Source organism: Dipodomys merriami, unplaced genomic scaffold, assembly GCF_024711535.1.
Source record: "Dipodomys merriami isolate MVZ:Mamm:240054 unplaced genomic scaffold, mDipMer1.0.p SCAF_24, whole genome shotgun sequence".
Classification (NCBI taxonomy): domain Eukaryota; kingdom Metazoa; phylum Chordata; class Mammalia; order Rodentia; family Heteromyidae; genus Dipodomys; species Dipodomys merriami.
In genome coordinates, this window is record NW_027203826.1 from 57,664 (window position 1) to 74,187 (window position 16,524).

General features: G+C 64.1%; 1 protein-coding gene across 1 annotated transcript in view; it reads right to left on the minus strand.

The window, feature by feature from the left end:
* Positions 1-1,307: 1,307 nt before the first annotated feature.
* The window catches only part of LOC138835478 (keratin-associated protein 10-9-like), a 46,759-nt gene continuing 31,542 nt past the window's right edge, over positions 1,308-16,524 (minus strand). The window contains exons 5-14 of the mRNA XM_070033985.1: positions 14,940-14,995; positions 14,780-14,831; positions 13,205-13,255; positions 9,672-9,727; positions 8,641-8,760; positions 7,930-8,035; positions 6,945-7,021; positions 6,207-6,312; positions 3,560-3,626; positions 1,308-1,359 (exon numbers count right to left, since the gene is read on the minus strand). Of these exons, the coding sequence (XP_069890086.1) occupies positions 1,308-1,359; positions 3,560-3,626; positions 6,207-6,312; positions 6,945-7,021; positions 7,930-8,035; positions 8,641-8,760; positions 9,672-9,727; positions 13,205-13,255; positions 14,780-14,831; positions 14,940-14,995 (743 nt within the window). The remainder of the gene's footprint in view (positions 1,360-3,559; positions 3,627-6,206; positions 6,313-6,944; positions 7,022-7,929; positions 8,036-8,640; positions 8,761-9,671; positions 9,728-13,204; positions 13,256-14,779; positions 14,832-14,939; positions 14,996-16,524) is intronic.

Below are 16,524 nucleotides of genomic sequence, written 5' to 3' on the forward strand. Positions count from 1 at the left end.
CACAGTGGTACACAGCGGGGACACAGTGGGACACAGCAGGGGACACAGCGGGGCCACAGCGGGGCCACAGCGGGACACAGCGGGGACACAGTGGGACACAACAGGGACGCAGCGGGACACAGGGGGACACAGCGGGGACACAGCGGGACTCAGCAGGGACACAGCGTGGACACAACGGGACATAGCCGGACACAGCGTGGACACAGCGAGAGACACAGCGGAAACACAGCGGGGAGCACAGCGGGACACAGCGGGGGACAGAGCGGGGACAAAGCTGGGACACAGCGGGACACAGCGGGGTCACAGCAGGACACAGTGGGGGACACAACGGGACAGAGCAGGACACAGCGGGACTAAGCGTGGGACACAGCGGGACACAGCGGGACACAGTGGGGACACAGCGGGACACAGACGGACTCTTCGGTGAACACAACGGTACACATAGTGGGACCCAGCGGGACACAGCGGGACACAGTGGGGACAAAGCGGCAGACACAGCGGGGGACAGAGCGGACACAGCGGGGACACAGGGGGACTCAGTGGGGGACTTAGCGGGGGACAGAGCACGACACCACGGGACACAGCGGAACACAGGGGAACACAGTGGGGACACTGTGGGGAGACAGCGGGACACAGCGCAGGACACAGTGGGACACAGCGGGACTCATCGGTGAACACAACGGAACACAGCGGGGGACACAGTGGGGGACACAGTGGGACACAGGGGGGACTCAGTTGGACACAGCGTGGTATACAGCGTGACAGAGCGGGGACACAGGGGGGACACAGCGGGACACTTTGTGACATATCGGGGACACAGCAGGACACAGCGGGACACAGCGGGACACACCGGGGGACACAGCCCTACACAGCGGGAAACACAGCGAGGACACAGTGGGACACAGCAGAGACACAGCGAGAGACCCAGCGGGAACACAGCGGGGAGCACAGCGGGATACAGCGCGGAACAGAGCGGGGACAGAGCTGGGACACAGAGGGACACAGCGGGGTCACAGAAGGACACAGCGGGGGACACTATTGGACACAGTGGGACTAAGCGTGGGACACAGTGGGACACAGCGGGACACAGCGGGAACACAGCGGGACACAGCGGGACTCATCGGTGAACACAACGAAACACAGCGTGGGACACAGTAGGGGACACAGCGGGACACAGCAGGGACTCAGCTGGACACAGCGTGGTATACAGCGTGACAGAGCGGGGACACATCGGGGACACAGCGGGACATTGTGTGACACATCGGGGACACAGCAGGATACAGCGGGACACACCGGGGAACACAGCGCTACACATCGGGAAACACAGTGAGGACACAGCGGAACACAGTGGGGTACACACTGGGGACACAAAGGGAAAAAGCGGAGAAACAGCAGGACACTGCGTGACACATCGTGGACACAGCAGGACACAGGAGGCCACAGCGGAGACACAGCGGGGCCACAGCGGGGGACACAGTGGGGGACACAGCAAGGACACAGCGGGACACAGCGAGGACACAGAGGGACACAGCGGGGCACACAGTGAGAACACAGTGGGACAAAGCAGAACACAGCGAGGACACATCAGGACACCGAGGGGACACAGCGGGGGACACAGCGAGACACAGCGGGGGAAACAGCGAGGACACAGCGGGACACAGCGGGACACAGCGGGGGACACAGCGGGACACAGCGTGTCACAGCGGGGACAAAGCGGGACACAGCGGGGACACAGAGGGACACAGCAGGACACAGTGGGGACACAGCGGGACACAGTGGGACACAGCCAGGACACAGCAGGACACAGCGGGGACACAGCGGGACACAGTGGGGGACACAGCGCAACACAGCGGGACACAGCGGGGGACACAGCAGGACACAGCGCGACATAGCTGGGACACAGCGGGGACACAGTGGGGAGCACAGCGGGACACAGTGGGGGACATAGCGCGGACACAGCTGGGACACAGCGGGACACAGCGGGGTCACAGCGGGACACAGCGGGGGACACAGCGAGGACACATCGGGACACAGCGGGACACAGCGGGACACAGCGGAACACAGCGGGGAACACAGCAGGACACAGCCCGACACAGCTGGGACACAGCGGGGACACATCGGGGACACAGCGGGGAGCACAGCGGGACACAGTTGGGGACATAGCACGGACACAGCTGGGACACAGCGGGACACAGCGGGGTCACAGCGGAACATAGTGGGGTACACAGCGAGGACACAGCGGGACACAGTGGGGGGCAAAGCGGGAGAGAGCAGGGGACACAGAGAGGATACAGCGGGACACAGCGGGGACACAGAGGGGACTCAGCTGGGGACACAGTGGGGGACAAAGCAGGACACCACGGGACAAAGTGGGACACAGCGGGACACAGAGGGGACACTGCGTGGACACAGTGGGACAAATTGGGGGACACAGCGGGACACAGCGGAACACAGCGGGGGACACAGCCAGACACAGCGGGGGACAGAGCTGGGGACACAGCGAGACATAGCGGGGACAGAGCGGGGATAAAGCGGGTCACAGCAGGACACAGCAGGGACAGAGAGGGACACAGAGTGACACAGCGGGACACAGCATGACACAGCGGGACAGAGCGGGACACAGCGGGGACTCAGCAGGGAAACAGCGGGACACAGTGGGACACACAGCAGGCCACAGCATGGACACAGCGTGGGACAGAGCGGGGACACAGCGGGAAACAGCGGGACACAGCGAGAGACACAGCGGCAGACACAGTGGGGACACAGCGGGGGACACAGCAGGGGACACAGCGGGGACACAGCGCGGCCACATCGGGACACAGCGGGGACACAGTGGGACATAGCGGGGACACAGCGGGACACAGCGGGTCACAGCAGGGACACAGCGGGACATAGCGGGGACACAGCGGCGACACAGCAGGACATAGCGAGACACAGCGGGGACACAGCGGTACACAGCGAGAGACACAGCGGGACACAGCGGGGAGCACAGCGGGTCACAGCGGAGGACAGTGCGGGGACAGAGCTGGGACACAGCGGGACACAGCGGGGTCACAGCAGGACACAGCCGGGGACACAGTGGGACACAGGAGGACACAGCGGGGACACAGCGGGACACAGCGGTGTAAACAGCTGGGGACACAACGGGACACAGAGTGGGACACAGGGGAACAGCGGGACACAGAGGGACACAGTGGGGACAAAGCGGGAGACACAGCGGGGGACAGAGCGGGACACAGCGGGGACTCAGCGGGGGACATAGTGGGGGACAAGCAGGACACCACGGGCCAGAGCGGAACACAGCGGAACACAGTGGGGACACTGTGGGGACACAGCGGGACACAGCGGGTGACACAGCGGGACACAGCGGGACTCATCGGTGAACACAACGGAACACAGTGGAGGACACAGCGGGGGACACAGCAGGACACAGCGGGGACTCAGCTGGTCACAGCGGGGTATACAGCGTGACAGAGCAGGGACACAGGGGGGACACAGCTGGACACTGTGTGACACATCGGGGACACAGCGGGACACAGCGGGACACAGCGGGACACACCAGGGGACATAGCGATACACAGCGGGAAACACAGCGAGGACACAGCGGGAAACAGTGGGGTACACAGCTGAGGTTAAAAAGGGAAACAGCGGAGACACAGCAGGAAACTGCCTTACACATCGTGGACACAGCAGGACACAGCCGGACACAGCGGAGACACAGCGGGGACACAGCAGGACACAGCGGTGTTCACAACTGGGGACACAACGGGACACAGAGTGGGACACAGCGGGACACAGCGGGACACAGTGGGGACAAAGCGGGAGACACAGCGGGGGACAGAGCGGGACACAGCGGGGACACAGCGGGGCCACAGCGGGGCCACATTGGGACACAGCAGGGACACAGTGGGACACAGCAGGGACACAGCAGGACACTTGGGGACACAGCGGGGACACAGCGGGACACAGCACGGACACAGCGTGGACACAACGGGACAAAGCCGGACACAGCGGGACACAGCGAGAGACACAGCGGGAACACAGCGGGGAGCACAGCGGGACACAGCTGGGGACAGAGCGGGGACAGAGCTGGGACACAGCGGGACACAGCGGGGTCACAGCAGGACACAGCGGGGGACACAACGGGACACAGCAGCACACAGCGGGACTAAGCGTGGGACACAGCGGGACACAGTGAGACACAGCGGGACACCGCGAGGACACAGCTGGACACAGCGGGACACAGAGTGACACAGCGGGACACAGCGGGACACAGCGGGACACAGCAGGGACACAGCGGGAAACAGCGCGACACAGCGGGGACACAGCGAGAGAAACAGCGGGGGACACAGCGGGGACACCGCGGGGGACACAGCAGGGGACACAGCGGGGACACAGCGCGGCCACATCGGGACACAGCGGGGACACAGTGGGACACAGCGGGGACACAGCAGGACACAGCGGGACACAGCGGGGACACAGGAGGACACAGAAGGGCCAGAGCGGGGACACAGCGGGACATAACGGGACACAGCGGGGACACAGCGGTACACAGCAAGAGACACAGCGGGGACACAGCGGGGAGCACAGCGGGACACAGCGGGGGACAGAGCGGGGACAGACCTGGGACACAGCGGGACACAGCTGGGTCACAGCAGGACACAGCTGGGGACACAGCGGGACACAGCAGGACACAGCGGGACAAATGTGGGACACAGCGGGCCACAGCGGGACACAGCGGGAAACAGTGGGGACAAAGTGGGAGACACAGCGGGGGACAGAGCAGACACAGCGGGACACAGCTGGGGACATCGGGAACACAACGGGACACAGCGGGACACATCGGGGACACAGCGGGTACACAGCTGGGGACACAGCGGGGCATAGGGTGGACACAGCGGCGACACAGCAGGGACACAGCTGGACACAGCGCGATACACAGCGGGACACAGCGGGGACACAGCAGGGACACAGCTGGACACAGCGAGACATATCGGGGACACAGCGGGACACAGCGGGGGACAGAGCGGGGACAGACCTGGGACACAGCGGGACACAGCTGGGTCACAGCAGGACACAGCTGGGGACACAGCGGGACACAGCAGGACACAGCGGGACAAATGTGGGACACAGCGGGCCACAGCGGGACACAGCGGGAAACAGTGGGGACAAAGTGGGAGACACAGCGGGGGACAGAGCAGACACAGCGGGGACACAGCGGGTACTCAGCGGAGGACATAGCGGGGGACACAGCAGGACGCAGCAGGGAACACAGCGAGTGCACAGTGGGACACAGAGGGACACATAGGGGACACAGCGGGACACAGCTGGGACACAGCAGGGGAGAGCGGGGACAGAATGGGGCACAGCGGGACATATTGGGGACACAGCGGGGACACAGCGGGGGACACAGCGGGACATGGGGGGACACAGCGGGGACACAGCAGGGACACAGCTGGACACAGCGGGATACACAGCCGGTCACAGTGGGGACACAGCAGAGATACAGTGGGACACAGCGTGGAACACAGCGGGGACACAGCTGGGGACACAGCAGGACACAGGGTGGACACAGCGGCGACACAACAGGGACACAGCTGGACACAGCCCGATACACAGCGGGACACAGCTGGGGACATCGGGAACACAACGGGACACAGCGGGACACATCGGGGACACAGCGGGTACACAGCTGGGGACACAGCGGGGCATAGGGTGGACACAGCGGCGACACAGCAGGGACACAGCTGGACACAGCGCGATACACAGCGGGACACAGCGGGGACACAGCAGGGACACAGCTGGACACAGCGAGACATATCGGGGACACAGCGGGACACAGCGGGGGACAGAGCGGGGACAGACCTGGGACACAGCGGGACACAGCTGGGTCACAGCAGGACACAGCTGGGGACACAGCGGGACACAGCAGGACACAGCGGGACAAATGTGGGACACAGCGGGCCACAGCGGGACACAGCGGGAAACAGTGGGGACAAAGTGGGAGACACAGCGGGGGACAGAGCAGACACAGCGGGGACACAGCGGGTACTCAGCGGAGGACATAGCGGGGGACAAAGCAGGACACCACGGGACACAGCATAACACAGCGGAACACAGTGGGGACACTGTGGGGACACAGCGCGACACAGCGGGGGACCCAGCGGGACACAGCGGGACTCATCGGTGAACACAATGGAACACACCGGGGGACACAGCTGGGGACACAGCGGGACACAGCGGGGACTCAGCTGGACACAGCGTGGTATACTGCGTGACAGAGCGGGCACACAGCGTGCACATAGCGGGACACTGTGTGACACATCGGGGACACAGCATGACACAGAAGGACACAGCGGGACACACCGGGGGACACAGCACTACACAGCGTGAAACACAGCGAGGACACAGCGGAACACAGCGGGGTACACAGCTGCGGACACAAAGGGAAACAGCGGAGACACAGCAGGACACTGCGTGACACATCGAGGACACAACAGGACACAGCGGGACACAGCGGAGACACAGCGGGGACACAGCGGGGGACACAGTGGGGGACACAGCGAGGACACAGCGGGACATAGCGGGGAACACAGCGAGGACACAATGGGACACAGCGGGGGAGACAGCGGAACACAGCGAGGACACAGCGGGACACCGAGGGGACACAGCGGGGGACACAGCAAGACACAGCGTAGGAAACAGCGAGGACACAGCGGGACACAGCGGGTCACAGCGGGGACACAGCGGGACACAGCGGGGACACAGAGGGACACTGCGGGACACCCCGGGGACACAGCGGGACGCAGTGGGACACAGCGGGGACACAGCAGGACACAGCGGGGACACAGGGGTACACAGTGGGGGACACAGCTGGACACAGCGGGGTACACAGCAGGACACAGTGCGACATAGCTGGGACACAGCGGGAAAACAGCGGGGACCACAGCGGGACACAGTGGGGGACAAAGCGCGGACACAGCTGGGACACAGCGGGACACAGCCGGGTCACAGCAGGATACTGCGGGGGACACAGCGAGGACACAGCGGGACACAGCAGGACACAGTGGGGGACAAAGCGGGAGAGAGCGGGGGACACAGCGAGGATACAGCGGGACACAGCGGGGACACAGATGGGACTCAGCGGGAGACACAGTGGGGGACAAAGCAGGACACCACGGGACAAAGTGGGACACAGCTGGACACATAGGGGACACTGCGTTGACACAACGGGACAAATCGGGGGACACAGCGGGAAACAGCAGGGGACACAGCCGGACACAGCGGCGGACAGAGAGGGGGACACAGCGGGACACAGCGGGGACAAAGCGGGACACAGCGGGACACAGCAGGGACTGAGCAAGACACAGCGGGACACAGCGGGGACACAGCGGGACACAGCGGGACACAGCGGGACACAGCGGGGACACAGCAGGGACACAGCGGGGGACACAGCGGGACACAGCGGGACACAGCGGGGGACACAGCAAGACACAGCATGGACACAGCGGGACACAGCGTGGGACAGAGCAGGGACACAGCGGGACACAGCGGTACACAGCGGGGACACAGCGGGACACAGCGAGAGATACAGCGGGGTACACAGCGGGGACACAGCGGAGGACACAGCAGGGGACACAGCGGGCACACAGCGGAACCTTATCGGGACACAGCGGGGACAAGTGGGACACAGCGGGCCACAGCGGGAAACAGTGGGGACAAAGCGGGAGACACAGCGGGGGACAGAGCAGACACAGCGGGGACACAGCCGGTACTCAGCGGAGGACATAGCGGGGGACAAAGCAGGACACCACGGGACACAGCATAACACAGCGGAACACAGTGGGGACACTGTGGGGACACAGCGCGACACAGCGGGGGACCCAGCGGGACACAGCGGGACTCATCGGTGAACACAACGGAACACACCGGGGGACACAGCTGGGGACACAGCGGGACACAGCGGGGACTCAGCTGGACACAGCGTGGTATACTGCGTGACAGAGCGGGCACACAGCGTGCACATAGCGGGACACTGTGTGACACATCGGGGACACAGCATGACACAGAAGGACACAGCGGGACACACCGGGGGACACAGCACTACACAGCGTGAAACACAGCGAGGACACAGCGGAACACAGCGGGGTACACAGCTGCGGACACAAAGGGAAACAGCGGAGACACAGCAGGACACTGCGTGACACATCGTGGACACAGCAGGACACAGCGGGACACAGCGGAGACACAGCGGGGACACAGCGGGGGACACAGCGGGGGACACAGCGAGGACACAGCGGGACACAGCGGGGACACAGCGGGACAAAGCTGTATACACAGCTTGGGACACAGCGGGACACAGTGGGGACAAAGCGGGAGACACAACGGGGGACAGAGCGGGACACAGCGGGGACACAGCGGGGACTCAGCGGGGGACATAGCAGGGGAGAAAGCAGGACACCACGGGACACAGCGGAACCCAGCGGAACACAGTGGGGACACTGTGGGGACACAGCGGGTCACAGCGGGGGACACAGCGGGACACAGCGGGACTCATCGGTGAACACAACAGAACACAGCGGGGGACACAGCGGGACACAGTGGGGACTCAGCTGGACACAGCGTGGTATACAGCGTTACAGAGCGGGGACACAGGGGGGACACAGTGGGACACTGTGTGAGACATCGTGGACACAGCAGGACAAGGCGGACACAGCGGAGATACAGCAGAAACACAGCAGGACACAGCGGTGTACACAACTGGGGACACAACGGGACACAGGGTGGGACACAGTGGGACACAGCAGGACACAGCGGGACACAGTGGGGACAAAGCGGGAGACACAGCGTGGGACAGAGCGGGACACAGCGGAGACACAGCGAGGACTCAGCCAGACACAGTGCGACACAGCGGGGAAACAGCAGGGACACAGCGGGACACAGTGGGACACAGCGGGGACACAGTGGGACACAGCAAGAGACACAGAGGGGGACAAAGCAGGACATAGCGGGACACAGCGGGGACACAGCGAGGACTCAGCCGGACACAGTGGGACACAGTGGGACACAGCGGGACACAGCGGGACACAGTGGGGACAAAGTGGGAGACACAGTGGGGGATAGAGCGGAACACAGCGGGGACACAGCGAGGACTCAGCCGGACACAGTGGGACACAGCGGGGAAACAGCAGGGACACAGCGGGACACAGTGGGACACAGCGGGGACACAGTGGGACACAGCGAGAGACACAGAGGGGACAAAGCGGGACATAGCGGGACACAGCGGGGACACAGCGGTACACAGCGAGAGACAGCGGGGACACAGCGGGGAGCACAGCGGGACACAGCGGGGGACAGAGCGGGGACAAAGCTGGGACACAGCAGGACACAGCTGGGTCACAGCAGGACACAGCTGGGGACACAGCGGGACACAGCAGGACACAGCGGGACAAAGCGTGGGACACAGCCGGACACAGCGGGACACAGCGGGGACACAGCGGTGTACACAGCTGGGGAAACAACAGGACACAGTGGGGACAAAGCAGGAGACACAGCGGGGGACAGAACGGGACACAGCGGGGACACAGGGGGGACTCAGCGGGGGACATAGCAGGGGACAAAGCAGGACACCACGGGACACAGCAAAACACAGCAGAACAAAGTGGGGACACTGTGGGGACACAGCGGGACACAGCGGGGACACAGCGGGACACAGCGGTGTACACAGCTGGGGACACAACGGGAAACAGTGGGGACAAAGCGGGAGACACAGTGGGGGACAGACCGGGACACAGCGGGGACTCAGCGGGGGACATAGCAGGGGACAAAGCAGGACACCACGGGACACAGCAAAACAGAGCGGAACACAGTGGGGACACTGTGGTGACACAGCGGGACACAGCGGGGATTCAGCTTGACACAGCGTGGTATACAGCGTGACAGAGCGGGGACACAGGGGGAACACAGCGGGACACTGTGTGACACATCGGGGACATAGCGGGACACAGCGGGACACAGCGGGACACAGCGGGGGACATAGCAATACACAGCGGGAAACACAGCGAGGACACAGCGGGACACAGCGGGGTACACAGTTGGGGATACAAAGGGAAACAGCGGAGACACAGCAGGAAACTGTGTGACACATCGTGGACACAGCAGAACCAGCAGGACACAGCGGAGATACAGCGGAGACACAGCGGGACACAGCGGTGTACACAACTGGGGACACAACGGGACACAGAGTGGGACACAGCGGGACACAGCGGGACACAGTGGGACACAGTGGGGACAAAGCAGGAGACACAGCGGGTGACAGAGCAGTAAACAGCGGGGACACAGCGGGGACTCAGCGGGACACAGTGGGACACACCGGGGACACAGCAGTGACACAGCGGGACACAGTGGGACACAGCGGGACACAGAGGGGACACTGCGTGGACCCAGCGGGACAAATCGGGAGACACAGCGGGACACAGCGGGGGACACAGCGGGACATAGCAGGACACAGCGGGGACACAGCGGTACACAGCGAGAGACACAGCGAGGACACAGCAGGGAGCACAGCAGGACACAGGGGTGGACAGAGCGGGGACAGAGCTGGGACACACTGGGACACAGCTGGGTCACAGCAGGACACAGCAGGACACAGCAGGACACAGCGGTACAAAGCGTGGGACCCAGCGGGACCCAGCGTGACACAGCTGGACACAGCGGGGACACAGCGGGACACAGCGCTGTACACAGATGGGGACACACCGGGAGACAGAGTGGGACACAGCGGGCCACAGCGGGACACAGCGGGACACAGCGGGGGACAGAGCGGACACAGCGGGGACACAGCGGGTACTCAGCGGTGGACATAGCGAGGGACAAAGCAGGACACCACGGGACACAGCAAAACACAGCGGAACACAGTGCGGACACTGTGGGGACACATAGGGACACAGCGGGGGACCCAGCGGGACACAGAAGGACTCATAGTTGAACACAACGGAACACATCGGGGACACAGCTGGGGAACCAGCGGGACACACCGGGGACTCAGCTGGACACAGCGTGGTATACAGCGTGACAGAGCCGTGACACAGCGTGCACACAGCGGGACACTGTGTGACACATCGGGGACACAGCATGACACAGAAGGACACAGCGGGACACACCGGGGGACACAGCGCTACACAGCGGGAAACACAGCGAGGACACAGCGGAACACAGCGGGGTACACAGCTGGGTATACAAAGGGAAACAGCGGAGACACAGCAGGACACAGTGTGACACATCGTGGACACAGCAGGACACAGCGGGACACAGCAGAGACACAGCGGGGACACAGCGGGGGACACAGCGGGGGACACAGCGGGGGACACAGCGAGGACACAGCGGGACACAGCGGGGTACACAGCGCTACACAGCGGGGAACACAGCGGGACACAGCGGGACACAGCAGGGGACACAGCGAGAACACAGTGGGACACAGCGGGACACAGCGAGGACACAGCGGGACACCGAGGGGACACAGTGGGGGACACCGCGAGACACAGCGTAGGAAACAGCGAGGACACAGCGGGACACAGCGGGACACAGCGGGGGACACAACGGGACACATCGGGTCACAGCGGGGACACAGCGGGACACAGCGGGGACACAGAGGGACACTGCGGGACACCCGGGGACACAGTGGGACACAGTGGGGGACACAGCGGGACACAGCGGTACACAGCGGGGGACACAGCAGGACACAGTGAGGGACAAAGCGCAGACACAGCTGGGACACAGCGGGACACAGCCGGGTCACAGCGGGACACAGCGGGGGACACAGTGAGGACACGGCGGGACACAGCAGGACACAGCGGGGGACAAAGCGGGAGAGAGCGGGGGACACAGCGAGGATACAGCGGGACACAGCGGGGACACAGAGGGGCTCAGCGGGAGACACAGTGGGGGACAAAGCAGGACACCACGGGACAAAGTGGGACACAGCGGGACACAGAGGGGACACTGCGTTGACACAGCGGGACAAATCGAGGGACACAGCGGGACAAAGCGGGACACAGCAGGAGACACAGCCAGACACAGCCGGGGACAGAACGGGGGACACAGCGGGACACAGCGGGGACAAAGCGGGACACAGCGGGACACAGCGGGGACTGAGCGGGACACAGTGGGACACAGTGGGGACACAGTGGGACACAGCGGGACACAGCGGGGACACAGCAGGGACACAGCGGGGGACACAGCGTGACACAGCGGGACACAGCGGGGGACACAGCAAGACACAGCATGGACACAGCGGGACACAGCGTGGGACAGAGCAGGGACACAGCAGGACACAGCGGGACACAGCGGGGACACAGCGGGACACAGCGAGAGACACAGCGGGGGACACAGCGGTAATACAACGGGACACAGTAGGACACAGAAGGGACAAAGCAGGACACAGCGGGAAACAGCGGGACACAGTGGGGGACACAGCGGGACACAGCGGGACACAGCGGTGACAAAGTGGGAATCACAGCGGGGGAAATAGAGGGGCACAGTGGGGGACACAGCGGGACACAGCGGGGACTCAGCGGTGGACACAGCGGGGGACAAAGCAGGACACCATGGGACACAGCAGAACACAGCGGGACACAGTGGGGAAACAGCGGGGACACAGCGGGACACAGTAGGGATACAACGGGACACAGCTGGGACACAGCGGAGACACAGCGGGACACAGCGGGGGCCACAGCGGGACACAACGGGACACAGAGGGGGACACAGTGGGCACATAGAAGGTGACCCAGCTAGGAGACAACGGGACACAGCGGGACACAGCGCGACACAGTGGGGTACATAGCAGGGAACAGCAGGGACACACCGGGGGACAGCGGAGACACAGCAGGACACAGTGGGGACAGAGCAGGACACAGCGGGGACACAGCGGGACACAGTGGGGACACAGCGGGACACAGCGAGAGACAGAGCTTGTACACAGCGGGTAACACAGCGGGACACAGCGGGACAGAGCGGGGACACAGCGGGACAGAGCGGGGCACACAGTGGGACATAGCGGGACACAGCGGGACACAGCAAGGGACACAGCTGGGGACACAGCGGGACACAGTGGGGGATACAGGGAGGACACAGAGGGACACAACGGGACACCAAGGGGAACACAGCGGGACACAGCGGGACACAGCATGGACTTAGCGGTGGATACAGCGGTGGACGAAGCGGGACACCACGGGACAAAGCGGGACCCAGGGGGGCACTGCGGGGATACAGCAGGACAAAGCTGGGTACACAACGGGACACAGCAGGTGACACAGCGGGGACAAAGCGGGACACAACGGGGACACAGCGGGGACACAGTGGGAAACAGCGGGACACAGCGGGGGACAAAGCGGGAGACAGCGGGGGACACAGCCGGGGACACAGCGGCGACACAGCGGGACACAGCTGGGTACAGAGCCAGGACACAGCGGGAAACAACGGGGGACACAGCGGGACACAACGGGACACAGAGAGGGACACAGTGGGCACATAGAGGGGGAACCAGCGAGGAGACAACGGGACACAGCGGGACACAGCGGGACACAGTGGGGTACATAGCAGGGAACAGCAGGGACACACCGGGGGACAACGGGGACACAGCAGGACACAGCGGGGACGGAGCAGGACACAGCCGGGGACACAGCGGGACACAGCGGGGACACAGATGGACACTGCGGGACACCCCGGGGACACAGCGGGACAAAGTGGGGGACAAAGCGGGACACAGCGGGACACAGCGGGGGACACAGCAGGACACAGTGCGACATAGCTGGGACACAGCGGGGACACAGCTGGGACACAGCGGGACACAGCCGGGTCACAGCGGGACACAGCGGGGGACACAGTGAGGACACAGCGGGACACAGCAGGACACAGCGGGGGACAAAGTGGGAGAGAGCGGGGGACACAGCGAGGATACAGCGGGACACAGCGGGGACACAGAGGGGACTCAGCGGGAGACACAGTGGGGGACAAAGCAGGATACCACGGGACAAAGTGGGACACAGCGGGACACAGAGGGGACACTGCGTAGACACAGCGAGACAAATTGAGGGACACAGCGGGACACAGCGGGACACAGCCGAACACAGCGGGGGACAGAGGGGGGGACACAGCGGGACACAGCGGGACAAAGCGGGGACTGAGCGGGACACAGCGGGACACAGCGGCGACACAGCGGGACACAGCGGGACATAGCGGGACACAGCGGAGACACAGCAGGGACACAGCGGGGGACACAGCGTGACACAGCGGGACACAACGGGGGACACAGGAAGACACAGCATGGACACAGCGGGACACAGCGTGGGACAGAGCAGGGACACAGCGGGACACAGCGGGACACAGCGGGGACACAGCGGGACACAGCGAGAGATACAGCGGGGGACACAGCAGGGACACAGCGGGGGACACAGCAGGGGACACAGCGGGACCACAGCGGGACAACATCGGGACACAGCGGGGACATAGTGGGACACAGTGGGGACACAGCGGTACACAGCGAGACACAGCGGGGACAGAGCGGGACACAGCGTGAGACACAGCAAGAACACAGCGGGACACAGCGGGACACAGCAGGGAAAACAGCTGGGGAGACAAGGGGACATAGCAGGGAACACAGCGGGACACAGCAGGGACAAAGGGGGGGACACAGTGGGGGACAGAGCGGGACACAGCAGGGGACTCAGGGAAAACAAAGCGGGACACAGCGGGGAAAAAACGGAGACTCAGGGGTGGATACAGCGGGTGACAAAGCGGGACACCACGGAACACAGAGGGACACAGCGGGGACACTGCGGGGACACAGAGGGACACAGCTGGGGACACAACCGGACACAGCAGGTGACACAGCGGGGACATAGCGGGACACAGCTGGGGACAGAGCCAGGACACAGCGGTACACAGCGGGGGACAAAGCGAAGACACAGCAGACACAGTGGGACACAGGGGGACACAGCTGGACACAGCGGGATACAGCAGGAGACATAGCGGGGACACAACGGGACACAGCGCGGGACATAGCGAGACACAGCAAGGACACAGCGGGACACAGCGGGGACACAGCGGGGACACAGCGGAGACAAAGCGGGACACAGCGGGGGCCCCAGCGGGACACAACGGGACACAGCGGGGGACACAGTGGGGACATAGAGGGGGACCCAGCGATGGCACAACGGCACACAGCGGGACACAGTGGGACACAGGGGGACACAGCAGGGACAAAGCAGGAATCACAGCGGGGGATAGAGCGGGACACAGCGGGGGACAAAGGGAGGAAACAGCGGGCCACAGCGGGGACACAGCGGGGACTCAGCGGGCGACACAGCGGGGACAGAGCAGGAACACAGGAGGACACAGCGGGGACACAGCGGGACACAGCGGGGACACAGCGGGACACAGCAGAACACAGCCGGAATACAACGGGACACAGTAGGACACAGAAGGGACAAAGCAGGACACAGCGGGACACAGTGGGGGACACAGCGGGACACAGCGGTGACAAAGCGGGAATCACAGCGGGGGAAAGAGGGGGACACAGTGGGGGACACAGCGGGACACCATGGGACACAGCAGAACACAGCGGGACACAGTGGGGAAACTGCGGGGACACAGCGGGTCACAGTAGGGACACAGCGGGACACAGAGGGGACACAGCGGAGACACAGCGGGACACAGTGGGGGCCACAGAGGGACACAACGGGACACAGAGGGGGACACAGTGGGCACATAGAGGGGGACCCAGCGAGGAGACAACGGGACACAGCGGGACACAGCGGGACACAGTGGGGTACATAGCAGGGAACAGCAGGGACACACCGGAGGGACAGCGGGGACACAGCAGGACACAGCGGGGACGGAGCAGGACACAGCGGGGGACACAGCGGGGGACAAAACAGGACACCATGGGACACAGCAGAACACAGCGGGACACAGTGGGGAAACTGCGGGGACACAGCGGGTCACAGTAGGGACAAGCGGGACACAGAGGGGACACAGCGGAGACACAGCGGGACACAGTGGGGGCCACAGAGGGACACAACGGGACACAGAGGGGGACACAGTGGGCACATAGAGGGGGACCCAGCGAGGAGACAACGGGACACAGCGGGACACAGCGGGACACAGTGGGGTACATAGCAGGGAACAGCAGGGACACACCGGAGGGACAGCGGGGACACAGCAGGACACAGCGGGGACGGAGCAGGACACAGCGGGGGACACAGCGGGGACACAGCGGGACACAGCGGGGACACACTGGGACACAGCGAGAGACACAGCTTGTACACAGCGGGGAACACAGCGGGACACAGCGGGACAGAGCGGGGACACAGCGGGACAGAGCGGGACACAGCGGGACACAGCAAGGGACACAGCTGGGGACACAGCGGGACACAGTGGGGGATACAGGGAGGACACAGAGGGACACAACGGGACACCAAGGGGGACACAGCGAGACACAGCGGGACACAGCAGGGACAAAGCAGG